Below are 27,957 nucleotides of genomic sequence, written 5' to 3'. Positions count from 1 at the left end.
TAAAATTTGCATTTTAGGTAAGATTTATATTGTGGTGATTCTTTGCCCGTGTAAGAGAAAGGTTGGTGGAGGGTGTCTGTTTCTTGATGGGTAAAAAATTAACATGATTGGTGAAGTGCTGTACACACATACCAGTTGCAATTGCTACTTGTGCATAACTACTGACAATACATACTGCATGAAGACATACATAAACTTGTACATAGTACTGGTACCACCATGACCATTAGAATAATGGTATCAGTATTCTGTTGTTCTTATTAGAGTACCATATATTTTGTGTAATGGGTCTCTTTATTCGTAGTATATAAGGCTCTGTAACTGTCAGCCTTAGTCATTAACACCTTAGGTGCTGGAGGTTTCCCCGAGCTGAGTGATCTACTTGGCATTAACTAGAAAGGATGCTTAGTTACCCATAGGAATAACAGTAACAGCAGTGAGAAATTTCAGTTGAAATACTCACAGGAATTGACAGTGAAAACTTGCTGTCATTTTTAAGCTAGGAACAATACTGCAGTATACCCTGGTCACCTAACCCCATCAATTGGAGGGTGCCTTTTTCATTTCATTATTGCCATTACCAGATGACTTTTTTTTTTCCCCCATCTTAGGGGAGTGCCCTAGTAGTGATTGAGTTAAAGAAGGCTTTCTAACTCCTCCAGTTCAAAAAGTCTCTCCTGTGCTGAATATGATTAGGAGGTAGGAGCAGAAATGAAATACAAAAGATAATCTGGGTGGTGAGAGTTAAGAGAAATATGTATGCAAAATCAAACAACACTCAGGTTTGGTGGACACAACTGGGGTTAATAGGTGCTGGTATCTGTATGACACTTTAAATCACCTGTTGCTAAAGAGCAACACCTTCTTGTGGTGGCACTTTTATAATTGGATGGCTTAGTTGTTTGGTTATACAAATGGTGTTCATCTACTTCCCTATCTCCTGAGTTGAAGATGGTTGACTGCAGAAGGGTAACTTCAGCCTGTAGTTCACTGGGTTCACATTTCAGATGAGCCAGGCACTACAACTACTATCACCACCAATCCCCTGAATCTGCATGACATCCATTTTTAGTTTACTCTTGCTTATGTATTATGATTTTATTCTCTTTAGGAAAGACTTGCTACTGGTTGGGTTTATGAGGGCTATATAATATATATGAACCTTCCAGTTGAAAAAGTCTTTCTTAAACTAAATAAAATTATCTGGAAATGGCAGGAATAAAGTAGGAAGAGATCCATGGGTTCAGTGATATAAGAAACTTCAGTAGATTCTTGAAGTAATAGATTCTTCAAGCTGGTTTTTACTTTTTTGGGTTTGAAGTACAGGTAGTAGAATCATGCAAGCAGTTTTCATTTACTTCCCAGGATGTAATTAGTTAGCTCAGAAGACTTTCTATTTTCTCTGGAACTTTATTTCTGCATACAAGTAGCTAATATAATTTCGTAGGTCATTTATGCAGAGTATATTGATACTAGAATGATTTTACAGAAGAGAACAGTAAGTTGTTATGTGCAGTGTGAATTCTAAGGATGGAGTGTCAGTAAGACTTCTTTATTGGCTTACAATATGGGCCCACATCCCAGTATTATGTCAACCAGTCAGCAACTTTCACAGGAACACTTCTAGGCTCTAGGAGCCATATTTTCATTTGTTAAGGAGACTCACAAGCACCTTTTCCATCTTTATTATTTTTGTTAATCTGCCTTGATGTCTTCTGTCTTGTATACAGTTGGCATCAGATGTTCTTGTTGCCTCTCCTGCTGTCTCTCCATGCACATGAAAATGAGTGTGGTGAACCACAATAACCGACACTGACGACTTCATTTTTAACTCAGATTAGTGTCATAAGCATTGTTTCCTGAAGGTCCACCACACTGATTTTCTAAGCCTGTGGAGCGGCAGGAGAGGTGACATGACTTTTGATGCTGACTGTAGAAGTATATTTTCTCAGTCATCCATCCATCCATCATCCAATCCTACATTGCCCCATGAGGAGCATAGGCCGGGGCTAGGCAAGTTGGTCCTGACATTTAAGATGAGAGTGACCAGCCTCACCCATTCCTGAGTGCCATTACTCTATCTGTCTATCTATTGCCGGACGCCTCAATCCCGTTCGGGGTGGCCACAAACAAATCGCCTCCATTTCGCCCTGTCCCCCGCCATTTCACTGCCCCGCTCCCAACTCACACCCCCCTCCCTCATATACCTCTCCACCCCATCCCTCCATCTCATCCTCGGCCTCCCCCTCCCTCTTCCCCCCTCCACCTCACTCACATACACTCTCTTTGTCAGTCTTTCACCCTCCATCCTCTCCACATGGCCAAACCACCTCAGTGTATTGCTCCTAACGTTTCGTATCACATCCACATCACAACGCTCCTTTATATTCTCATTTGTCAGCCTGTATCTCCATGTGGCATTAAGTGAGCAATAAACCCCAACCACTCCTTGGATGTAAACCTACATGAGTGCAATCCAATTGTAGTGCCTTAATTATCCACTGAACCACCAGGTGCCATAATTTGATGATATGGTTACCACCCAGCATAGTAAATTGTTTCCTGGTGTACAGGAAACCATTTGGCTTGTCCCTTAGTGTAGAGTCACCCATAGACAGAAGGAAGAGGAAAGAATGTAGGAAAGAAAGACAGAAGAGGGAAAGTAAAGTCACTTGTAGGCAGAAGGAAGAGGAAAGAATGAAGGAAAGAAAGACAAAAGAGGAAGGAAGGAAGAGAGGAAAGGGCAGACACCCAAAGCAGGAGTACATTGAGTGAGTGGATGTTGAGCATCCCCACCCACCTAATAAATGTAAATTAAACCCTTTCACTTGTAATCACAATCTGGGAACACATACTGTGCAAACTATCTGTTTATCTATCTATCTATAGCCCGACGCCCTAATCCCGTAAAGGGTGGCCGCAGACAAAACGCCTCCAAGTCACTCTGTCACCCACCATTTGACTCCCCTCCCCCCAACTCACCCCCCCCTCCCTCATATACCTCTCAACTCCATCCCTCCACCTCATCCTCGGTCTACCCCTCCCTCTCCCTCCCTCCACCTCACCTACATACAATCTGGGAACACATACTGTGCAAACACAGTTCATAAAAATAAATTTACTCTGCATGTTGTCAGTTGAAATACTGTATACTTAATGTACACACTGATGATAAATAAATGTACACTAATATAGTGAGCATATCTACAAAATAATTATAATCAAAAAGACTTTTTCTTCAGGTTAAATTACTGAAAGATTATATTTGCCTTATTAGGGGAGCACCCCTCAATTTCACATGCCATGATAGACCAGACGTAGGGGTCAATGGACACTATAAAGCCACAGGACTTCTGTCGGTTAAAATGGACTATGTCCATTAAATGAGGCACAGTGTGTTGCAATACATGTGTTTCTTGAAGAAGTACAATGACAACAGGGCGTCTTCCCGGTTAAAATGGACTATGTCCATTAAATGAGGCACAGTGTGTTGCAATACATGTGTTTCTTGACAAAGTACAATGACAAAAATGTGAAATTATCTGCAAAGGAGCAAAATTATGGACTAAGTTAGTGTAAAATGGGTATAGTTTTCATTTTTAGCACTAGAATATGCTGTGGTAAGAGTTTATTTTCATTTATGTGCCTAAAATCCCACCCTAGGAAGGGACCGTTGGATATAATGGAGTTTTGGCCTAATCAGATCAGCTTTCCTCCTAATTAGTCTGTTATAGGAAGGGTCTACATATATATATATTGTGGTTGGTGGAGGCACTCACCATCCACTCACTTGATGTAGTGCTGCTCTGGGGTTCCAGCCCTTTCCTCTCCCCACCTTTATTCCATCCTTTGTTTTCTGTCTTTCCTTCATTCTCTCTTCCTTCTGTCTGTGTGTGACTCTACACTGAATGACAAACCAAATTGTTTCCTGTACACCAAGAAACCATTTACTATGCTGGGTGGTAATCATATAACCAAATTATGGTGCCTGGTGTTTTTTTTGGGCAGTTAAGGCACTCCAATTGGATTGAGTCGGTGCAGGTTTATATCCAAGGGGTGTTTGGGGTCTATTGCTCCCATAATGCCACTCAGGGATGAGTGAGGCTGGTCACTCTCATCTTAAATGTCAAGACCAACTTGCCTAGCCCTGGGCTTCTACACTTCTTGTGGGGCAGCACTGACTCAGATGATGAATGAATGAATGAAATATATGTATATAATACAGTAATCTCATGATTATGCAGGCATCTATATATAATACAGTAATCTTACGATTATCCAGATGTCCATTATCCAAACAGTCCATTATCCAGATGTTGTGATCTGGCTGTTCAAAACCATCATTCATACAATTTTCCATTTTATCCAGACAAAATGCTTGCATCTGGGTGGAAGTTATGGCTGAGCAGATATTTTTGCCCAGCAAGACTGTTTTTTTCATTTTTTCATTTTTTCATTTTTTTTTTTTTTTTTTTTTTTTTTCACTGCAGGGTCTAACCCCTGCAGTGGTGATTGCTTGTCTGTGCTTGGTGGGTCTGCTTGACCATGAGAGTTGCTTGTCTGTGGTTAATAGGTCTGCTTGACCAGACAGAGTAGTGTAAAACACCAGGAATAATTGTTGTACAATGTACTGTAGTGGCCTTTTACAGTGACCTTCAAAGTCATTGTATGTACGAAGGGGGGCCAGGGGAGAAGTCCATTATCCAGACAGATCCACAATCCAGACATGCCTTTGGCTCTGTTACATCAGATAAGTGAGGGATTACTGTCTTTTTAATCTCTCTCTCTCTCTCTCTATGTAGATGGATAGATAGATATAAAATGAAACGTCAGTGATTTAATGCTGATAGTTACAAAAACTGCCACAACATTTATTAAATACAGCTAACAACAGTAGTCACAAGTTGTTTTGTCTGGTGGTCTAGTGGTTTGACTTCCTTGCATGAGTTTGATCTGCATGGGATTAAGTTTTTCAATCATACAGTAATGCCATCAAAGGAAGTAGGTTGATTGTCAGTCTTTAAATGTTATGAACTCTGATAGCTTTGCCTTGGGTCCCTGCACTTTAAAGGAGGTAAAATGAAATTGATTTACCATTGTTTGTTTCAAGAGACGGGCATTCTCCACACCTTTGTTGATAGGGTTTATAAAGACTGAATTGTTATCATAACGGGTCAGACCATTATTGATGATGGATGGATGGATGGAATCAGGGTGTCTTTGATTTAGAGTATACTTACTGACACCAGATGATTTTATTCAGTATGGGAAAGGCCTGTTGTTGTATCTAACCCTTCCAGTTTGAAAAGTCTACCCAAAACTGAATAAAATCCTCAGGAGTAGGCAAGAATAAATTGAAAAAAATCCTTGGCCCCAGAGGATGAATTACTTTCTGTGTTGTGTTGTATTAGGTTTTGACAAAATTTCACTCCATCCATTAGTGGCCAAAGAGGTTGGAATAGTGATGATGATGATGATGATGCTAATGATACCAGTTTATACTAATTATCTGGAAATGATGTTCTCTGTTGGTTTCAGTATTAGTATGTATGATATGTACATAATTTTGAGCAGCTGACACAAGTTAAGACCTAAGTTTTATTTTTTCAAGAAAGGTTAATTTATTTTCATTAACCCTTTCGATGCAATGATGTCTTCATTATACTCTACCATTTCCAATCGATTTTGTTCAGGCTAGGAGAATCTTTTTGAACAGGAGGGAATAGATACTACTAACATTAATGCCTTCACTAAGATGGGGTCTCCTGAGCTGAATAAAATAGTCTGACATTAGCTAAAACAAAGTATAGTAAAAAAGAAAAAGAAAGGAAAAAAGACATCATCGTGCCGGAAGGGTCAAGAAAGAAACTGCTCTCTTTTATCAGTACAGGTATTTATCCCTTCAGTCTCATGGTGTACTTTTCCATTTTATTGTTGCTGTTTCCAGACAGTGTTTTTCAACTTAGGAGAAGCTTTTCAAACTGGGAGGGGTTAGATGCAGATCTCGTTTACCCCTCCACTACCAGAGGCTTGTCCGAAGTTAAATAAAATCATCTGATGGTAGCTAGAATAAGCTAGGAATTATGTCATCAGATTAAAGGGATTGTCATATCCAGTGTTGCATTTCTTTTTTAGTCTTTAAAGTGGTTTGTGAAAGATGTAACTCTACCCCATAACCCTTATATTGCCAGGATTTCTCTCAGCTCAGCAAAGTATTCTGGCATCAACTTAAGTAATGGGTGGTAGTTAATGAGCATTAAACATCTCAGTTCTCAGGTGTTGCAGAGATGGCTTTGTCAGCATTACCAGTGTCACTCCTGCATAACCATTTTCAGCATTTTATGATGTTGGCTTTTTTCTGTCCATTGATTGCATGGTGGATTAGTAATTTCATGAAGAAACCTAAATGTGTATGTTCATCACACCAGCAGTCTGAAGTGTTCCTGCAACACACAAGATACAACAGTGTGGTCTACACACCAGGTTGTATAATTCCTTGGTGCAACAGTGCCAGAGGAGGGTTACTGGTACTCTTAATAGCTTGCTTAAGCCTTTGGCTGCCAGGAATTCTCTCAATTGAACAAATTTTTTGGGCATAAGCCTTTTATAATTATGGGTATACCATTTGCAGAGATATTAACAGTACATTGAATATTTTTAAATGATTCATTGACAACTGGGATTTCCCTATCATTGTGACATGTTGATTTTATTCTTGCTACCTCCAGACAGTTTTATCATTCATGGGGAGACCTCTTGTAGTGAAGGGACAAAGTTTTATATCTTAACCCCTCCAGTTTTAAAAGCCTACCCAGAGCTGACTACAATAATTTGAGACCAACACAAATAGAATTAAAAGATACCCCACCATATTGAAGGCATTCATTGGGGGAATTTTTCTCTCCTCTTAGTGCTACTATCATACTTAACTTTTTTTTTCCCCTTCCACCCTGAAGTCAACCCCTTCACTATAAGAGGTCTTGTGTAAGGTGAATATGTGTTAATAAATCCATCAGAATCAGTTTTAAAAACTCAAAGGGGTTTTATGGATATAATTTCATATCAGTTAATTACATTAGTTCTCTTCCAGGCTGACTAAAGTCTTGAGCAATCCTAATAGGGAAAATGATAATTAGTGCTTATTATTTCAAGCCATGTCATTACATTAGGGCTTATATTGTCATTGGCCAAGGAGGCTTTCTAGCAGCTCTTTCTTAACAGTTTATCTTGAATATTAGAGCATTGTATTCCTTTTTTGAGCAGTTTCACATTTTTCTATATAGCTTACTATATATTGCTTGAATAATATACTGAACAGTCAGATATTAATCTGCCATACACAAAAATTAATTGGAAAGGAAGAGGTGCTAGGGAGCCTTATTAACCGACAATGATGGGCCAAGGTCTCATATGAAAAATAAGCAACAGTAATGTAAAAAAGACATAATGTTACTGCAGGGTTTACCCCATACATCATACACTATAAAATGAAGAAGCCTTTTTTATTTTTTTAGCAACTGCAATATTATTTTTGAAGTTCTGCTTTGTATTGACCAAGTGTGATATTATTTTTGAAAAATTAAATTTGATATTTTCTGAACAAATGTACTGTAATTATTAATTTTGAAGTATTGCTTTGTAGTGACCAAGTGTAATATTTTGTTTGAAGTCCTTGTATAAATCAATGAGAGGTGATGGCTTATATGTAGGGTTGTGATAGTAATTTTAGTTGAGGTAGACCTTTCTTTGTGTGTGTGTGTGTGTGTGTGTGTTGGGGAGGGGGGGTGTATACACCCAATGAGGTTGTGTGTATGTGTGTGTGTGTGTGTGAGAGAGAGAGAGAGAGAGGTTGGGGGGGAAGGAACAATGGTTTGTATGGGAGAGAGAGACTGTGTGTGACAAGAAACTGGTATATATGAGAGAGAGAGAGAGAGAGAGTAGATATGTTTGATGATGATGAGAAACTATAGTATGTATGAGAGAAAGAGGCCAGATGTGGTCACTGAACAAATGAAGCTGACCTAACCTCACACAACATCATTCAAAACCCTCACACTGTACACACAACACATTCAGGCAGCATCTACTGTATATATTGAGCCAAGAGTGTGCATTGGAGCTGTTGTATATGTGGAGTCTGGCAAAATAAAAGTAACTCTTGTGATAATTCCAATGCAGAGTGTGTTTTATTCTCCATTTGCTTTGTGGGAACACTTCGACAGTGCTTTGGGGTAATGGTAAGGGATGCCTTCATGCAGCAGCACCAATATAACTAGGCACCTCTACTGCCCGTTTATGTCCCTCAACTCCCACCGCATCTCCCCAAAGAATGTTGGACTGCAAATAGTAACTGTTTGCAGTCCAGATAAGCCTGGGGCCATAGCAACAAGTGTTCTGGTGAAAAGACATTTAGGTTAGTAGTAGTAGTAGTAGCAGTTGCAATCCCAGGCCCATGTGATATACAAACCCAGCAGACTGCAAGCCTAAGTTGCCCTCTCCTAGTCCATCATTGTTCTGGAGGATGGGGAGAGTTGAGGGACTTTTGTATACCCAAGCAACAGAGCAGCTAGGTTAAATCAGTGCCACCACATGAAGGCATCCCTTAAAAAAAAAAAAAAAAAAAAAAAAAAAAAAAAAAGAGAGAGAGAGAGAGAGATGCTCCCCTAAACTAGACCTTATTAGATTATACAGTCCTGCTAGGTGACAGTAGGTCACTACCTCTCCTGGGATGGCAGCTACCGGGCATGGCTCGAACTCAGAACTCCTTGGTCCTGATTCCAACACCCTACCACTGAGCCATCCTGCCCCCTTTCTATCATCAAATGGACATGTAATTGGATGTATTCATCTTTTGACTACAGTTTTTCTCTGCTGAATATAATCTGTTATCAGCCAGAAGGAAATGCCCAAGTGTGTTTATAGCAGCGAATGCATTCAGATAATCTTAAATATTATGACTTGGGTTTCTACTGAACAAAACTATCTAGTGTTAGCCTGAATAGTAATAGTAGTAGTATTAGTTGCAATCCCAGGCACATCTGAATGTGACCCACTACGGGCTGTATAGATGCCCTTCTCCTCCAGTTCTTTATATTCCTTTTGGGAGATAGCTAGGAGGATGAGGAATGTTCGCTTAACTGGAAAGTGTAACAGCTCGGTTATACTCGTAATGGAGCCGCCACATGGAAGTGCTTCTCTCCAGCACTAATTTTAAAGCCTTGGTAGGCTGGTAACCACAGAGAACTCGTCTTGGGTTCGTGGCAGACATGGTATCCAGTGTAATCAAGTTGTTCCTTCTGACTGTGATATGTACCGGTAGGTATTTGTCAAGTTTTCTTAGTTACTATAACTCGTTAGGTTCTGCTGATGGAACTGGATCATTGGCAACGTCAAGGTTCAAACATTTGCGTGAAATTCGATGAGCCTAGAGCTGCATGAAGCACCATCACCAGAGCCAGCGATCCCAACTGGAATTATTACATTATTACAACAGCAACCAACAGGACTCAAGTAGTCCAAGGAGCAGGTTATGGGGCATGAATGAATATCCTTCGTCACTAGTCAATAAGTTCTCCAAAATAACTATAACCACCGATCACGATTTGAAATGGGTCGGGGATTTTCTTCAGGTTAAAAACCACTCCTTCCAGAGGTTTTTTCTATATTATTTTATTCAGTAAAAGAATGATGTCTGAAGGTGTTAAAATCAATTTCCCTTAAGTCCTTACCAGAAAGGTGCGATCTAAATATTGTATCGTCGATGTGAAACGGTAATCAGAGGCATGGGATGTTTTGGTAGTGAACCATTCGTAACAACACATTTCAATGAAACATAGGAAATGTGACATATCTATTTGTTGTTCAATCCTTAATTAGGTTTAAGTACAAATTAATTGTTATGAATTATTTTTTGACTTAAGTGTTACTCGACGGGAAAGATAATGTACTTGCACAATTATAACTAAACTTGAATTCCATTACTCGACGAAGGGGACAGTGTTATGGCGTGATTGGGTGTGTGGGAAAGTTAAAACTCTGAACGGTAATTGTGTCTTTCTGAAGTTTCTGTGTACATGACAGTGCTGAAACAAACCCAAGGCCAGATGAGGTGGATTAGGCCCAGTCAGACGTCTCCAGAGTCTGTAAGTGATGTGTTACATTTCATGTCATAATTTCATCCCATGTATAATCAAGTATAGAGGAGTTGATGTGGTTCTGCCTTGTCGTATGGATGTTAGTATTAATGACGAAAACTGGGAGAAGTGCATGATTACCTGAAATACTGTGTAAGTTAGACCAGTATTTATGAACCGGAATAACTCCCACACTGCGTCAACCTGAGCATCCATAGTATCCCCGACCTAACAGGACAATTTGCTGTTTTGCACAACCACGGAATTTAGAAATTTCCCTTGGATTGTTTTTAGGTCTACTATTTGCTAACATTTCCTCTACATAAGTAGTTACCGCAAATAAAAATTAACCGTAGTACGCAGGTTTTTAATCCGAGCTTCGCCTGGGGGGGGGGGGGCAAACGGAAAGGCAATGGCGGGCACAGACTAAAGCAGGGAAGCCCATAAGAGTGGTTCTTTTGGATCTCACATTAGTAAGCAGTCACGCATCAACTTTGAATTTGAAATATTGACTGGCGGATGTGGTGATTGTTCTTACAATTACTGGGTATTTGTGAAGAAAAATTTAGAGATCATGCATTGTTACCAAGAGCTTGAATGTCCTAACTGTCAACTACTGTGTTATTAATACAGAAAAGACATTTATGGCACTGTGGACGCTGGACAACCTTAAGAAGGTACAATTTATGTATTTTGAAGGTTAGGTTTGGCCATTTGAGCGAGATGTAGTTAATGGGTGGGGGGGGGGAGGTCTGAAGGGCGCAGTCTCCAGTTGGGATAATATTTTGTATTCATACCTTACCTAATTGTATCTGCAGGAATGAGTCTGGCTCGTATTGTCCCTAGTGTTAAACCATTCTTATACAAATCCTTAACTTTGATAGACATACAGAATACCCCAATATCTGTGGTCTGCATATCACATTTTGCTGCCTCTGTTATACTGACTGTGTCATGTTAGGCACCTCCAGTTTAGTAATCTGCTTTACTGGCAGTTATTGGTTCACATGGATAGTTTATGGGAGATGGAGAAGCATCAGCAAAAACTGTATATATACTATGTAAATGATGTAGTCGCTTTATCTGAAAGATTAGAGGGGAAGAATATTCTGAATTATGGTCCTGTGCCTGTTGACAGATTACTGAAAGTATGTTAGGATTACAGTAGTATCATCATCTGTGATACCGTACTTCTTTCTGGTAGGCATAACCCAACAGGGGATGACTATGGCATAATTTAATTGTGGCATGGAACTAAAAAAAGTTGCTGCATGACAGTATTGTGATACCAACTTTGATGTATGGAAGTGAAGTTTGGACCTTGTTGGAAGGACGCAAGTCAAGAGTGAGAGCAGTGGAAATTAGTTATCTGAGAGGAGCATGTGGAGTTACGTGGATAGACAGACTGACAAATGAGGAAGTGAAGGAGCGTTGTGGTGTGGATGTGATAGAAAGCGTTAGGAGAAATACACTGAGGTGCTTTGGCTATGTGGAGAGGATGGAGAGCAAGAAACTAACGAGGAGAGTCTGTGTGAGTGAGGTGGAGGGAGAGGGAGGCCGAGGATGAGATGGAGGGATGGAGTGGAAAGGTGTATGAGAGAGGGGGGGTGTGAGGTGGGAGCAAGGCAGTGAAATGGCGTTGGACAGGGCGAAATGGAGGCAATTTGTTTGTGGCCACCTCTTATGGGATTGAGGCCTCTGGCAATAGATAGATAGATACTTTGTATTCATATGTACAGTCACCAGATCTGTACTTTAACTCTTTCAGCTCTATCACATCAGTTTACTATTTTACTCTTCTCTTCCACACATCATACTGGCTGCCCACTTCCATCCCCCTCCAGTTTTTTTTTTTTTTTTTTTTTTTTCCCAGTACCCTTAACTGTACTGTACAGTACTTTCCAAGACTTTCCTCTGGCACCCTATCAGCTGTATGTACACTCAGTGGATATGTCCATACCTCTTTAGTTAATTTCATTTATCATCATCACGTACATCTTACTCCCTCCAAGAAAACCTTGGAGATGGCATGACTGAACCACCTCTGAACTGCATTATCCTCACACACTCTACATCTCTCAGTTAACAGACACTCTTCCTCATCCTTCCGTCTCTGTACTGTATATTATATAGCAATTCCACATCTCATTCGTGCAACCCACTCTTTCATTGCGTAATTCTCTTATGATTCTGTTTGGGTACTAATGCCATCCATTCTGCCTGTACCTATATCTGCTTAGAATGCACAGCTTTTACTGCACCTAACCTATACATAAGTTGTTTCATCATAGCCTGGCCCAGATTCTTGTCCTTTTGCAGCTTCTTTCACACAGCCCAGTGGCAGAAAAGACAGTGCTACTGCTGACAGCTGCACATCATTTCCACAGCACTTCTTTATTAGCATCATTTTTTTGTGTTATATGTTGTTACAGTTCAGCACTGAAGATGGAGAGATGGCAACTTTTGGCCAAGTTAGAATAAAATGCAAGTGGAAAGATCAGTCATTCATTGTCTAGGTTTCATACCCATAAAAATGTCTGATGCATCACATTCACTCACAGAATTGGCGGTGGTTTTCCAAATAAATTCCACATTGATTTAATCTTTAGGTGGAAGAAATACCAGTCGTAAAACTGTAGTTCATGTGCAGTATCAATGTCCAGTTGTTTTACATTAATTACTTATCAGAAATTAATCGGCTGTAAACATGATTGGTTTTGGGGGTGTGCAGAGAAGGAATGCAGTACCAAGAAACATGACACTCGCACAGGTGAAGAGTGCTGTAAAGCGACAGGAAAATGGAAAAGCAGCTGGGGTTGATGAGGGGTATGCAGAGATGATTAAGTGTAGTGGAGAGAGCGGAATGAAGTGCTTGTTGGAGATATGTAAGAAGGCATGGATGAGCGAAACTGTGCCAGCAGAGTGGAAAAATGCTGTGATTGTACCCCTGTACAAAAATAAAGGTGAATGAGGTATGGAAGGTATATGGAAGAATTTTTATAGAGTAAGAAAAATATCAGAAGTCCTATTGAGTGATGAACGAGGTGGCTTTAGGAGAGGCAGAGGATGTGTGGATCAAATATTTGCTGTGAGACAGTGGAGAAGGCTTGTGAGAAGGACCGTAAGGTGTTTATGGCATTCATGGATCAAGAAAGAGCATACGACAAAGAAGACAGAGAAGGATTGTGGAAGGTTTTGTGCATGTACGATGTAGATGGTAAGCTGCTAGGTGCAGAGTTTTTATGATGGTAGTGAAGCATGTGTAAGGGTTAATGGGCATCTAAGTGAATGGTTCATGATCGGTGTGGGTGTGTGACAAGGTTGTGTGATGTCCCCATGGTTTTTCATTATATATTTATGGATGGGGTGATGAGAGAAGTAAAAACACGATTAATGGAGAGGAGCATGGCGTTGGTAATGAATGGTGATGGATGGAATATCTCAAATTTGTTGTATGCTGATGATGCAGTACTACTTGCAAATACCAGACAAGAACTTGGTAGACTAGTGCAGAGTTTTTCTGATGTCTGTGAGCGTCGTGCCTTCAGAGTAGATGTAGAAAAGAGTAAAGTGATGGTTACTGAGAGAGAAGGTGACTCCCAGTGCAATGTTATAGTGAATGGAGAGAGACTAGAATTGGTGAGCAAGTTCAAATACTTGGGTACATTGATAGAAAAGAGAGGGATATGTGCCAAAGAAGTGGGAAGTAGAGTGACACAAGGCAGGAAAGTAGCTGGAGCAGTGAAGGCCTTGATAAGAAACAGAGGCTTGAGTGGTGTTGCACCTGCACGAGGCTTACATGAAGGAGTTTAGTGCCAGGTTTAACATATGGATGTGAGACTATGATTTGGCATGAAAATGAAAAATCAAGAGTGATAGCAGTGGAGATGGGACTGCCGAGGAATGTATGTGGAATATAGAGAGTGGATAGAATACGAAATACTGGTAATGTGAGTCGTGAAAGATGTGGAGTGAGGAAGTGTGTGGACACCAGAATTGAAGAGAATGTACTGAGATGGTATGGTCATGTGGAGAGAATGGATAACAATAGAGTGGTGAAAAAGGTATATCTGAGCCAATCTGAAGGAGGGAGGAGGCGAGGTAGGCCAAGGAGGTAGTAGTAATAGTAGTAGTAGTTGTTCCCTAGGCAGTCTGGCCGAACAGCTCCGAGTCCCTTAGGAAGGCCACGGCCAAGACCGGGCTTTCCCACAGAGCTCTCAAAGAGTGTATGTTGTGTAGTTGGCATAGGTGATTGTGTGCAATGCAGTCTTCCATAATGTGCTTAATAGTATGGGGTGCTGTGTTGCATCTTGGACAGGCATCAGCAACGGAGTCATCCAGCCTCTTCTGGTAGATTAAGACGGCTGGATGGTGCCCACATCTCAGTCTGGCCAGGTGGACCCTGACCTCACAAGGAAGACAGGATTCAGAAGGGTGGATGTCAGGAGGCCGTGCATGCAGCTGTGTGTTGTCTTTAAGTGACTGAATGGAGCGGCGAGTGATCTGAGTGTGGATATGCTTTTGGAAGCTGATCTGAGGTGGGCGAGGGGGTAGAGATGACAGTATTTGTGTATGGTATCGTGTGCTGGGTGTTGTTTTGATGTTCCTTGGTGTGGATGGATGTGCTGCCATGTACTGTAGTGGATAATGTGGGTTTGTGGAGGCTGCAGCAAGAAATTGAGTGGCTCTCATGTCTAGGTGATCCTTGACTTTGAGGACTTTGGTTTCTTGATGGAGGTGGTCTGTGAGTGTAGTAGCTGTGCAGCCCGTGATTATTTTTAGGGCCTTGTTCTGTGTGGTCTGTAGAGTGTTGTAGTGTGTTTTGGTGAAGTTAGAAGCCCAGGCAGGGCTTGCATAATTCATCACTGAACGAATGTATTGTTTGTATACTGTGGTGGTGGTTTCTTTGTTGTGTCCGAATGTTGTATGGGCAAGTGACCTCAAAGCATTGAGTCTTGGTGTTATTTTATTTTTAATGTTTGTGATGTGTTGTTTAAATGACATTGATGTATTGCACGTTACACCAAGGATTTTGTGTGTGTGTGTGTGTGTGTGTGTGGTAGGGGAGTGTTGTTTATGGTGAGGTGTGGGATGTGACTGTGTTCTGCTGTCCAGTTTGTGAGAAGAGTCACTGTAGATTTGGCTGGGGCTATTTTGAGCCTGTTTGTCGTGAACCATTCGTGTAGTGTGTTGAGGTAAGGTTGCATGATGTGTGCAGCTGTGTTTGCGTTTTGGTGCGTACATGTAAAAGTGTTATATCATCTGCATAGGAAGTTATGTGTATCCGTGGTGTGTGGGGTGTGGGTACGTCGTGCATGTATAGGTTAAAGAGTGTAGGGGACAAAACAGATCCTTGGGTGACGCCGTTTGTGAAGTTTCTGATGTTAGAAGACTGACCAGCAAATGTTACATGTGCACATCTGCCTGCTAAGTAGTTTGCCAGCCAAGAAGGCTGAGAGATATGGTGTAGACCAAGAATGTTGAGAGATATGGGGGATGAGTGTGTGAGGAAGAGAGGTTTTGAGCCCAGTGAGGCTAGGGAACTGACAAGAGATCAGCTGGCTGGATGAATATTGTGAGAAGTGCATGATCAGGGATTTGGCACCCCTTTTAATGTGACAGCATCTGGACTGACTCTATTGGATATGTCTGTGTGAAGCTATAGGACGTGGTGGGAGTTTTTGGCGTATCCGATAGAGCCAGGATTCCAGGGGCTTGAATGATGAGTGAATGGAGGCGTGACCCATTGGACTGGGCAAATTTGGGCTGTCTGGACATTGCTACTCCTCACCCTGTCCTAGAGTGGGAAAGGAGGTCAGGATTTTTTTTTTTTTTTTTTTATTTATTTATTAAGGCAAAGATGCACTTGACAGGTTGTTGATAATTGGCTGAATGCAACATGTCCGAATAACTTTTACTAACCCAAATTTCCTCCTGAGATATACCGTATGTTGTCAGTTACTAATGCTAACGAGTAAACAGATTACACAGCAATGCTGCATTCAGCCAATCATCACAAACCTCTCAAGTGCATCTTTGCCTCAATAAAAAAAAAATTGAATATAGTTTTCGATTACTTGACCATGGATAAGCACAAATTTCAGCTTTTGACTACTTTCGCAAGTAAATTCTTCGTTTTGATTATATGTATTTTCTTCTTGCTATCTCCATTTTATTCACCACTGGACATATTTTCCAAAATGGAGGGGTTAGATACATCTATTGCCTTTATTAACCCCTTCATTACTGTAGTAATCTGTAAATTTGAATGAAATTGGACTAATAGGAGGAAGAATAAAATGAAAAAAAACTCTGGTTGATAGGGTCATCAGCAATACAGAATATTAGTGGTTGGACTGAAACCAGAAAAAATAAGCAAATAAAAATGCATAAGGGTTTGATTATGATAAGTGCATCAAATTACAAACATATTTAAATGATGTTTGGTTTGTGAATGCAGTTCAGTGTTATGAATTATCAGGTACCTTGATAATTCAAGTTGAACAATATCATTGTTTCAGAAACCTTTTCATCATTTTGTCACTTTACCACTAGGAAATGGAATGGAAAATGGCTGAGAAAATAATCCATATTTACTTCATTTGTCTGTACCACTCTTCACATTAACAACCTAGCACTGTACAAAACAGTGACGTGTGTACACAATTACACCAAGATGCCACCACATGTGATGCTGACCTGGAAATGTTCAAATGGCTTTACTGTACAGTATAAGGTCCCTGTGACAGTTTCATCTCTCTGATCAGCATTGGCTACCACGAATATTTACCTCTCCATGTTTATCTGTCAACCTGTCAAGAGTATCTATTTGCCTGTTTGTGTGTCTATCATCACTGTAACCATTTCTCTCCTACATTGGATGAAGTGTGTTAAATATATGTCATAAGAATGTATTTACCTACTTATCTGTCCATCCATCATCATCATCATTATCAGATAACCCATTCCCCACTGTTAAGCAGGATTGGTTTGATCCAGAAATAGGAAAAGACAGACACAGGAGGACAGCTCTCAAAAGAATACCAAGTGAAATTGGCCACACATCCATTCACTCACCATTCAAGCATTTGAAATTTTTAGCTCCACTCCACAGGCATTACTGAGCATCTCCATTATCATGTGCTGTTTTCATTAAGTTCCTTTCATAATTCATTCATTCATTCATTCATCATCTAATCCTGTGTTGCCCCATGAGGAGCGTAGGAGCTAAGCAAGTTAGTCCTGACATTTTAGATGAGAGTGACCAGCATTACCCATCCCTGAGTGGCATTAGATGAGCAATAACCCCAACCACCCGTTGGTTTCATAATACTTTTAAATATTTATTTGGCAGTATTTTCCTGCCAATCAAAAAATAATGATAAAATTTACTCAAACTTATGACATCTGAAGTTTTCACTGCAACACAGAAAATGCCAGTTTTAATAAAACCAATGACATTTCACCATGTTAATGCCAAGATGGAAAAAGAAAAAAAAAAAAAAATGGCAGGAGGGGGGAGCAACTCCCTACCTATCTATCAATCAATCCTTGTCTACCTATCCACCTGAAATCTATCTCTAGTACTGGATACTGGAAATAAACCCAGTTTTCATCTAGAACAGCTGTGACAATAAACAGAATTTAGAATATGAGTGATCAGATGGTTTGTGATGGAAGGAGCTACAGTCTGGTATTATTATTAATCACCACAATTACTGAGAGAGTAATGGATGCAATGTGAATTATTTTTCATTTTGCTGTTATAATACCCAATACATATCTGATTACTGACATTCTTGTTGCAATGCTTATGTCCACAAAGGTATTTTGGAACTTACAGTGTCCACTGAATGGAACATACATCCACATGGACTTTTGTTCAGTGAGTTCTCTCAAGAGAAAGGATGGGGAAAGACAATGAGAGTTTTCTGTTCCAATCATGTTGACAGTAAAACATTATGGTACAGCAGCAGTGAAAACCGGTTCATTGAAATATAACTATGTTAATCATCTTTTAGACGACTGCGTAGTTCTGTTTTTCTTCCACAGTCTCCTAGTTAATGCTCGCTGCTTCAAGTTTGAGACAAGGTCATTGAGTTCCATGGCCTCTGTGTTCCTCTTCCTGTTCTCCCACTGCCTCAGCTTTTCTATTTCTGGTCCCTGTGTATTTGCCCCAGATACTGTCTTTTGCACATCCTTCCTAACTTCCTGTTTTTGTGATTTCTTGCTTCGAGCGGCCGTTTTCTCGTTGTGTTTGTCAGTCAAGAAGATGTCTGCCCAGTTCACTGAGTGACTGAAGGAGGTGTCAAGTGGGTGGGACTTCTGTAAGCTACTCCAAAGGTTCAGAGCACCCCACGCCTCTGTTGTACTGCTCACATCCTGGAGGGAAAGAAATCATAAATCTCAGTCTCATTCATAATCATCATCCCACCACAAGATGAGATTAGGCTGGGACCATAAAGGGAAAAACATAATAAGAGGGAGACCTGCTGTAACAGCCTACCCAGTAATACAGGCCACACACTCATTCACTCACCATTCAAGTCCCCTGACTTCACCTCACAGGTATGGGCATCTGCACACAGAAACTCTCCTACTTTCAAAGTTCATCCAAGTCATATTAAAAGTAAAAAAATCACAATATGGATGCCTGTAAACCAACATTTCAACTGCAATACACTTTAGCAATAATTGTAATAACTGTTCATTAAAATTATTAAATCACTCTCAGTATTTTCTAGCTTTATGTTTATACATCATTAGGCAGTGCTGGAGAGACATCTTTGCACGGTGGCACAGACATAGATGAGTGGCTCTGCTGCCTGGTTATACGAGGTTTGTTCAGAAAGTATCCAACCTTAGGCTCTAAAAAAATAACTAACTAACCTGTTGAGCTAGGACACTAATCCCCCTCAAAGTATGCCCCTTCTGACTTGACACATGTAGCCCAATGTTTTTTCCACTGCCTGAAACACTTTTCAAAGTTGGTATTCGGTACCTCCTGCAGGTGCTTCGTCGCATTTATCATGATCTCCTCTCTCGTCTCATACTGGGAACCTTTCGGTAGAGTTTGGAGCTTGAGGATAACCAAAAGTTGCACAGAGCCATGTCTGATGAGTAGGGAGCCTGCCAGACCAATGGAATGTTGTGCTTGGCCAAAAATTCCTGAATCAGTTAAGAAGAATGGGCAGGGACGTTGTCATGGTGCAGCTTCTAAGTTGCCACTTTCCAAAGTCTGGTCTCTTCCACTGAACTACATCACGAAGATGATGGATAATGTCAAGGTGGTAATGTTTGTCGACAGTCTGACCTTCTGGTGCGTATTCATGATGCACAACATTCATTCATTCATTCATTGCCAGACGCCATGTATCCCAAACGGGGTGGCCAAGGGCTTAGAGTTAATTGTTTTACAGGGAGGGGCACTAATCCTCCACCAACCCCACTTGACACGTAGGGATGCCAACAGCATCTGGTGTTCCCAGGCGGTCACCCATCCAAGTACTAACCAGACCCAACGTTGCTTCATGGTAGTAAAAAAAAAAAAAAAAAAAAAAAAAAAAAAAAAAAAAGTCAACATGTGAGTGCATTTTACCTTGCTGCGAACCTGTCGTGCTCTTTGGCCAAGGTAACCCTGCATGCTTCCACTGGGATGACCTTGCTTTGGTTTCTGGGTTGTACCCATACACTCAAGTCTTCTCAACTGTCGAGTCAGAAGGGGCGTACTTTGAGGGGGATTAGTGTCCTAGCTCAACAGGTTAGTTAGTTATTTTTTTAGAGCCTAAGGTCCAATACTTTCTGAACAGACCTCGTATACTACTACCTGTACTACTACTACTACTACTACTACTACTACTACTATGACATTAGCAATGCCTTGGAATATACAATACCATTCATCATTTAATTTATATCAGCTCCAACATGCTAGCATGCGTTGACCTTGGTCACCTAATGGTGGCCCTCCACCCTGCTCGATCTCTAGCTGCCTCTTTAACCCTTTAACCGCGGGCTTGTTTTGCTTTTTCTTGCGGCTCCCGCGGGCATATTCACGCTTCGATAGACTCTCTAAAAATATTTGCCAAAAATCAGTTATTAGCCCTAGAATATTAAAATCATATATGCTTATGGCACATACCTTCAGCTTTCTCCTGGGGTGTTTGTTGAGCCTTCGTCGAGTACCATAGGACTTGTGGAGACCTCTGAAGTTGGGTAACAAAGTCTCCACTTTACACTTCCCGACAACCCGTAATATGATTACCACAGTCTGATATTATCACTAGAAACCCTATTCTATGATTCTCAAATAGTTTGGAATCCATATTCCAAAAAAAAACACTGTGTAAGCAATGAAAAATACGAGGGCGTATGACCTTCCCACTTGCGCTAGTTCGCCGCTGGTGTTCTGTCATTTATTATTCATAAAAACACTCAAAGTTTATATTTCTATTACTATATAACACTTATATATATCTACAGTCTTTATCCATAAGTTTCCTTCAGTAATAGTAGTTTATTGTCACTGTAGGCATTCAATTTCTTTCAGTAAAATACGTAGCATTTACATTCTCGTCCTGTATACTAGCATTGAGAGTGAATGTCACTTTCACCTTCACTCTCATAACTCATAGTACAGTATTCATACATGCTAGAGTGAAACTTTCACTTTCATTACTCCCTCCTAGGGTATATACTCGTATTTTTATAATACTACTCATTAACATTTCTATTTACGTTCTCTATTTTATTTGTTATTTACATTTCTATTTTATTTACAGTGTGTTATGCACTGTCACTTGAAGTAACTTATAAAACTATTTTCCACTGTTCACGTATATTTACATTCATTGCTTTCACTTGCTGTTTACACATTATTTACACATTATTTACAATTCCACTTGCACTGTTTTACTCAACAGAAAGATCGTAGTCACTCTTTTATCAATTGTCAGCCCTTTACCTCCTTCCACAAGAGGTTTAGTAGGGGGTAAAGGTCACAGGGCCCTTTGCATGGGGCTGAAAAGCGGCGGAAGTTAGCAGAAGCAAATCAGACATACCTTCACATTGAAAGACGACAGTGAACTGATAGTGGTGGCCTCCTGCCACCTGGCTTGGGTGAGTGCAATACTACCAACTTTAGCCTTGTGAGACCTGCTAATATATAACAATGAAATGATTGGCAGGAAACCAAGACAATACATAATAAATTAGGCAGTTCCAGGTGAATGTAAATATCACTTAGGCTTCTCCCTTCCCTCCTTATATGTATATTTATTACGAAAATAGATTATACGGGATATTTCATGGGGAAATAAACAGCAAAAATTAGCGAACAAGTGCACGTGAGGTGTTGTCAGGTGATAATTAGCCAATTCCAGGTGTATGGCACTATCACTTACCTTATTTCTTTTTTGTATATATTATTTGGTATAAGAATAGGGCATAGGGCTTATTTCAATGGATGAAATCAGTGGAAAATTCCAGGGAAGATTTACTTAGCGTAGAATACAGTGTGGTGGCCTGCAATAATTAGGTAGTTCCAGGTGAATGTAAATATCACTTAGGCTTCTCTCATCCTTTCATATATATATTTTTATTACGAAAATAGATTATACAGCATATTTCATGGGGAAATTAAAAGCGAAAATTGGCGAACAAGTGCACGTGAGGCGTTGTCAGGTGATAATTAGCCAATTCTAGGTGTATGGCACTCTCACTTACCTTATTTCTTTCTTGTATATATTATTTGGTATAAGAATAGGGCATAGGGCTTATTTCAATGGATGAAATCAGTGAAAAATTCCAGGGAAGATTTACTTAGCGTAGCATGGCCGGGCAGGCGAGAGGATAGGGTAATGGAGGGGAGGTAGGGAAGGGAATCAAGAATGGGGAAAAATGACTAAATTGTCAACAATGGATGGGAGTACAGATGAGATTAGGAGTGCTGACTAGTGCTGGACATTGGCAGTACTGATAGATGATACAAGCCACCACTTGAAAGCCCGGGTGAATTCAAAATAACACAGAATCACAAAAGTGACGCCCCGCGGTATGATCCCTTGCTCCCAAGCATCACGAAAGTGACGCCCCGCGGTATGATCCCTTGCTCCCAAGCATCACGAAAGTGACGCCCCGCGGTATGATCCCTTGCTCCCAAGCATCACGAAAGTGACGCCCCGCGGTATGATCCCTTGCTCCCAAGCATCACGAAAGTGACGCCCCGCGGTATGATCCCTTGCTCCCAAGCATCACGAAAGTGACGCCCCGCGGTTAAGGGGTTAACCCCCCCCCCCCCAACAACTTTGCCCTCAGTGCTCATACCTATCACTCTCTGCTCTCAATTGTCAACCTTCATCCTCTCTACATGCCCAAACCATTTCAATCTACCCCTTATCATAACAACACTATATTCTACTACTCTAACTTTGCCCAGGGTGAATCCCCCGAGCTAGGACCAATGGCCCATATAGCTCTGCAAGGCAAGGAGAGATCCTTGGAGAGACCGCTATATCTATCTATTGCCAGACTCCTTAATCCTATACAGGGTGGACACAAACAGATCGCCTCCATGTCACCCTGTCCCCCGCTATTTCACTGCCCTGCTCCCAACTCACACCCCCCTCTCTTATATACTTCTCCACTCCATCCCTCCATCTCATCCTTGGTCTCCCCCTCCACCTCACTCCCTTACACTCTCCTCATCAGTCTCTCACTCTCCATCCTCTCCACATGGCAAAACCTCCTCAATGTGTTTCTCCTAACACTTCCTATTACATCCACATCACAGTGCTTCTTTACATCCTCATTTGTCAGTCTGTCTCTTCATGTGACTCCACATGCTCCTCTCAAATAGTTCATTTCGACTGCTCTCACTCTTGACTTGTGTCCCTCCAACAACGTCCAAGCTTCATTTCCATACTGAGTTGGTATCACAATAATGTCTTGTAGTAACTTTTTGACTTCCATGCCCACTTCCCTGTTTCTTATCACTGCTTTCAAGGAACAGCAACCCTTCTTCCTTGTTGTACCCTATCAAGCACATCACTCTCCTAACTTCCATCCTTACTCATCACACTACCATTTCCTCATCATCCAACCTCACTGTACATTCACTGACTTCACTTCTCTCAAAGACCATAACTTTACTGTTCCCTACATTCACCTTTAGATTCCGTTTCTTGCACACTCTCCCAAACTCATCCACCAAGCCTTGCAGCTCCCCTTTGTCTTCACTTAACAACACAGTATCATCTGCAAACAACAGTACAGGGAGTTTCCAAACACTACCCTCTCTCACTAGGGCCACTCCAACATCCCTTGGTGCAGGCTCGAAATGCCAACCTTAAGGTTGTGAAGTGCAAGCACTACCACTGAGCTATTCTGGCCCCTACATTGGCCTAGATTTTCTTCCTTTTGAAGCTAACTTCACAAAGCTCAGTGACAGAGTAAGACAATGGTATGGCTCTGTATCCTTTCCATAACACCCCTTCATGAAAAGTTCCATATCATACTGGAATTCAGCATGAAGAGGTGTCAATTTTGGGCCAGGAATGAGTAAAATGAGTATAATACATTCAAGCCTCATCCTTCCTCATAACTCTTAATTCATGATCCTAACCCCCCTGGCCTGTCATTCAAGGATGCACTACCCTGCAATCATTATCATCTCTGTACAGCCTACAAATGTCCTCTTCCTTTACTACCAAGTCTCACTACCATACAGTATAACACTCCTAACACATTATGCACATACAAGAACCCCTTGGCACAAAGGGGCAGCCCATCAGACTACCAGATGTATAATATTAGTAGGCTAGCCCTCTAGGATTCAGACAGTCTGAATATTTACATGCTGCCTGCATGAGCTGGCAGCAACAGCTCGATGTGGAGTGCATAATAACCTTTATTAAATGGAAAAGGAAGGGACATAAATTAAACAGAAGTCCTAAACCAGTTTTTAATTTAAATTTTTCTGTGGGCTAGGTCTTGTACCATTTTGGTAGTACAGTACATCAAACCAGCAATATTTCTTACCCTGTCTTTATTTCTGGGGTTACCAGATGACATGTTCATACTCAACGAGGATCAAAACATGAGATTTTATACCCTTGGAGATGTGAATCTTTAGTGAAAAAAAGATCTTATGCATAATCTATCCTCCTTCCTGCATCAAAGGAGCAATGTCACTGCTTGCAAAACATGTTGGAACATGGAGTCACTAAGCTACATGGAAGTGGCATTTTCCAGCCTTCACTTCACAGTTTTTTACCCCAATCACTCTGATGTGGCAATTTTTTATTTATTTTGCTATCCCTAAACAATTTCATTTAAGTGACATGTCTTACTGTGTAGGGGTTAACAAAGGCTATATCTATCCTCACCAGTTTGAATACATCCTAGGGTGAATAATACTGCTTACAGATAGGAAGATTAAATATAAAATAAATCTTCGTAACAAAGGAGTTAACCCTGGATAACGACAAAAAGGGACTTATGAATCTTAACCCATATTATTCTGTTCACCACTTTGGAAGTCCCCTCCTGATACCTATGAGTTAAGTAGCATATTTAATGATGTAAGAAGCAGACTATCTTATCTATATTTTTGAAAGTATGTCTCTTTGTCTGTGTGTTTGTCTGCTATGGAAAATAAGGGTGAACTATCTAGAGATCTCCAAAGCAGTATAACGGGTAACTTTTTATGGGAATTTATTTGTTTGGTTTAAAGTTACACTATACTGTACTAAATATGCATCTCTGATCACCTAACTTAGAATTGATCAAGTCAACATGGTGGAGCTTGGGGGTCAAATACAGTAGAATTTAAAATTTCCCCATATAACTGTACTTGTCATAATTATTACAACGGGTTCAGTGGGTGGGATGAGGTAGGCAGTCAGGGTTGGGTAGGTAAGTGGGTGTGGTAGGGTACAGTAGGGCAACATGGGTGGGTGAGTGGGAAAGCAGGATAAGTGAGTGAGTGTGGGTTGAGTGGGTGTCAGGGAGAGTGGGTGTGGGTGGCTGGGTGGTGGGAAAATAGGTCCATGGTAGGAAAAGATCCATAGGGCATATATCTCTGGGGAAATGGGCCCAAGGAGGAATACTAATGCAGTCGGTAAAATGGAAGACCAGATGCTGTTTCCTGCAGGGGAGGGTGATCCCCCCTCTCTCCCTTGGGTCTCAGGCAAGGCCAGCATGTACTTTTTTTTTTTTTTTTTTTTTTTTTTTTTTTTTTAATAACCTACATGGGTTCCCCGCTGGTAATTTCAATAAAAATGGTCACCCTGAACTAATACTGTACTAATAACTGTGAGTACAATACAGCACAGTATACAGTAGTCATCAACCTCCCACACAACGTGCGATCCTAGTCTGTGAAACTCACATAACACAGAGGGCAAAATTTGATGGCCAAAAATGGTCACAATGCAAAAATGATAGACATAATGCGGGTGGAGGAAGCTGGCCATTTTTTATGAACACCGTACTATGCTGCGACAATAGATATAAGAAGGCCAGAGGCCCCAGTTTATGGTTCAAATAGTCATAATGCGGAAAAATAAGCTCATAACGCGGTGGGAACAGACATAATGCAGCCAGTGATATTCATAGCGCGGGTTGCATCAGCCAATGACATATGGCTGTCACATGTCTGTGTGGGGTGTCATCACGGTCCACTGAGCATTCCTGCCCCAATTCAGCGTACCCTCTCCCTTTGGTCTGGCTGCACACGTGCTGTGTGTGATCTTTGCTCTTTTTTATTGGCCACAGAACTCCACTCCACCTCCCCCTAGCAAGCCCATAACCTCTTCTATTGTGGGGAATCCTCTAGTGTTTGTATGTAATGAAGTCTTTATTAGGTAGGTAAATGTCCAGGAAAAAAACTGAAAATTGCCTCAAAAAGTGAACTTGGGGCTGGCTTGGGTACCATGAAACCCTTTACATTGCGATGTAAACGTTGGGTTTACATCGCCTCCCTTTTTCAAGCGCTTTTCGCCACCATGTTGGAGCAAGAGTATACCCATGCGCCATCCACACGGCGAATGGCTTCTCAGATCGCCATTTTATGCATGCAGTAGTGTTACCAATCACCAAGGCGATGAGGATAGTCTCGTCCAAAGCCTCTTTGCTGCGCTGTAGTATTACTAATGCTATTGTCCCCCGCTTTTTCTGGCTGACCAAGCAGTATGTAATTTTGGTGGTTATAATCATGGAAACAATGTTTTTTTCAGTAAAAAGAAATAATAACCTTTCATAACTGCCTATGGCTTTGTGTTCAGTAACTCTTCCAGTGAGGTTAGTTTTTTTATTGAACCATTGTATTTTTATTGCAGCAACTACTGTATTCATTAATAAGATTATTAATGTAAAACATCATTATTCTTAGTATTATTGGTGTTATTTGGTTTGTTATTCCATTTAATAGAAGTAAAGTGTCTATTGTTCACATAAAAACGTAGAACAACGAAGACCAGGTAAAAACAAAAAAAAAAGCGCAGTGCATTGATAATTTTTTTGAAAAATGTATAAAGCTTACTTTTTATGACAATAACCATGCAAATTCATAACCAACCACTCTACAGACATTCAACTTCATCTTACAACATAAAGGAACTCACTAGCTATTGGCCTGCGATACTAGTTTATGCATAAAAGTAACAGCATTGTATGCTAATATGTCAATTTTTGTGTGTGTGTGTGTGTTTTTTGGGTAAAAACAATAGTACCTTTACTAAAAAGTTTTTGGATAAAGTAGAGACAATCAGCTTTAAAATTATGTAAACGCCATTATCCAAGGTATAATAGTTTTTGCGGTATCGTTCTTCAAAGTTGTAAAAACTTTAAACGTGATTTCTGCCACTTTTAAAAAATGGCACATGGGTATACAGTACTCTTGCACGCGGGGCCTCATATATATATATATATACACAGTAATCCCTTAATTCACGCGAACTTTTTTAATGCGATTTCGGTTATCCACAAATTTTTTCATACAGTAATTAAAACATAAAATTATAGCATTCAAATAAATAAGTTTAATATATGAGAGAAATAAATAAAATATAAAAATAACTACCTGCTGCCCGTGCGCATACATGCATGTGTGTGTGTGTGTGTGTGTGTGTGTGTGTGTGTGTGTGTGTGTGTGTGTGTGTGTGTGTGTGTGTGTTGTGTGCGTGTGTGCGTGCAGGAGGTCAGTCTACCACGCACCACACAGTCAGTTTGAATCCGACGGTCGAACCATACGTGACTCGCGAATCGTTATTTGTGGCTTATTTTTCTGCCTTCCAGTGATTGCTTGCCTTGTTTGCCAACATGGGGCCTAAGTGTAGTGCTAGTGATGCCTGTGGTAACACACCAAAGCGGGCTCATAAAGTGATGTCGCTGACAGAGAAAGTTAAAGTGCTGGACAAACTTAGGGAAGGAATGTCAGTGACAATTCACCGTCATTTATTTACATACCACTTTATTTAGCAAGTACATTAGTTTTTTACTTATATGAGTTATAAAATCCCCCTGAAAATTGGTTATTAAAGTATTAATTAATCAACAATATGTATATTTACAGAATGACGGGGAATCGTCCAGGGTGCAAATTGTCCTGACGGGCACTTGACAGTGCTTGTCAGCTTTCAGTAAGTGTTAAATTTCTTACATTTTTGTCGTTTTTCATATTTTATGCTAGTTTATTTGGTGTACGTAGTGCATAAACAGTATTACAGTATTAAGATGTAATACACTTAATACACATGCATAATTACGTGCACACATGGGCAGAATGTACACGCGAATTTACCACATACGTGAAGGGTCTGGGAAT

General features: G+C 40.6%; 1 protein-coding gene across 2 annotated transcripts in view; it reads right to left on the bottom strand.

The window, feature by feature from the left end:
* Positions 1–18,013: 18,013 nt before the first annotated feature.
* LOC145408357 (poly(A) RNA polymerase, mitochondrial-like) overlaps positions 18,014–27,957 on the bottom strand; it is a 72,757-nt gene continuing 62,813 nt past the window's right edge. For both annotated transcript variants that reach the window (XM_080279082.1, XM_080279083.1), the window contains exon 9: positions 18,014–18,515. In XM_080279082.1, the coding sequence (XP_080135208.1) occupies positions 18,144–18,515 (372 nt within the window). In that variant the 3' untranslated portion in view covers positions 18,014–18,143. The remainder of the gene's footprint in view (positions 18,516–27,957) is intronic.

The sequence above is a fragment of the Coenobita brevimanus genome, chromosome 77 (genome assembly GCF_032717465.1).
Source record: "Coenobita brevimanus isolate Jiangsu-jjx chromosome 77, ASM3271746v2, whole genome shotgun sequence".
NCBI classification, from domain to species: Eukaryota; Metazoa; Arthropoda; class Malacostraca; order Decapoda; family Coenobitidae; genus Coenobita; species Coenobita brevimanus.
The sequence above is the reverse complement of the archived record's forward strand: the minus strand, read 5'-3'. Positions and strand labels throughout refer to the sequence as shown.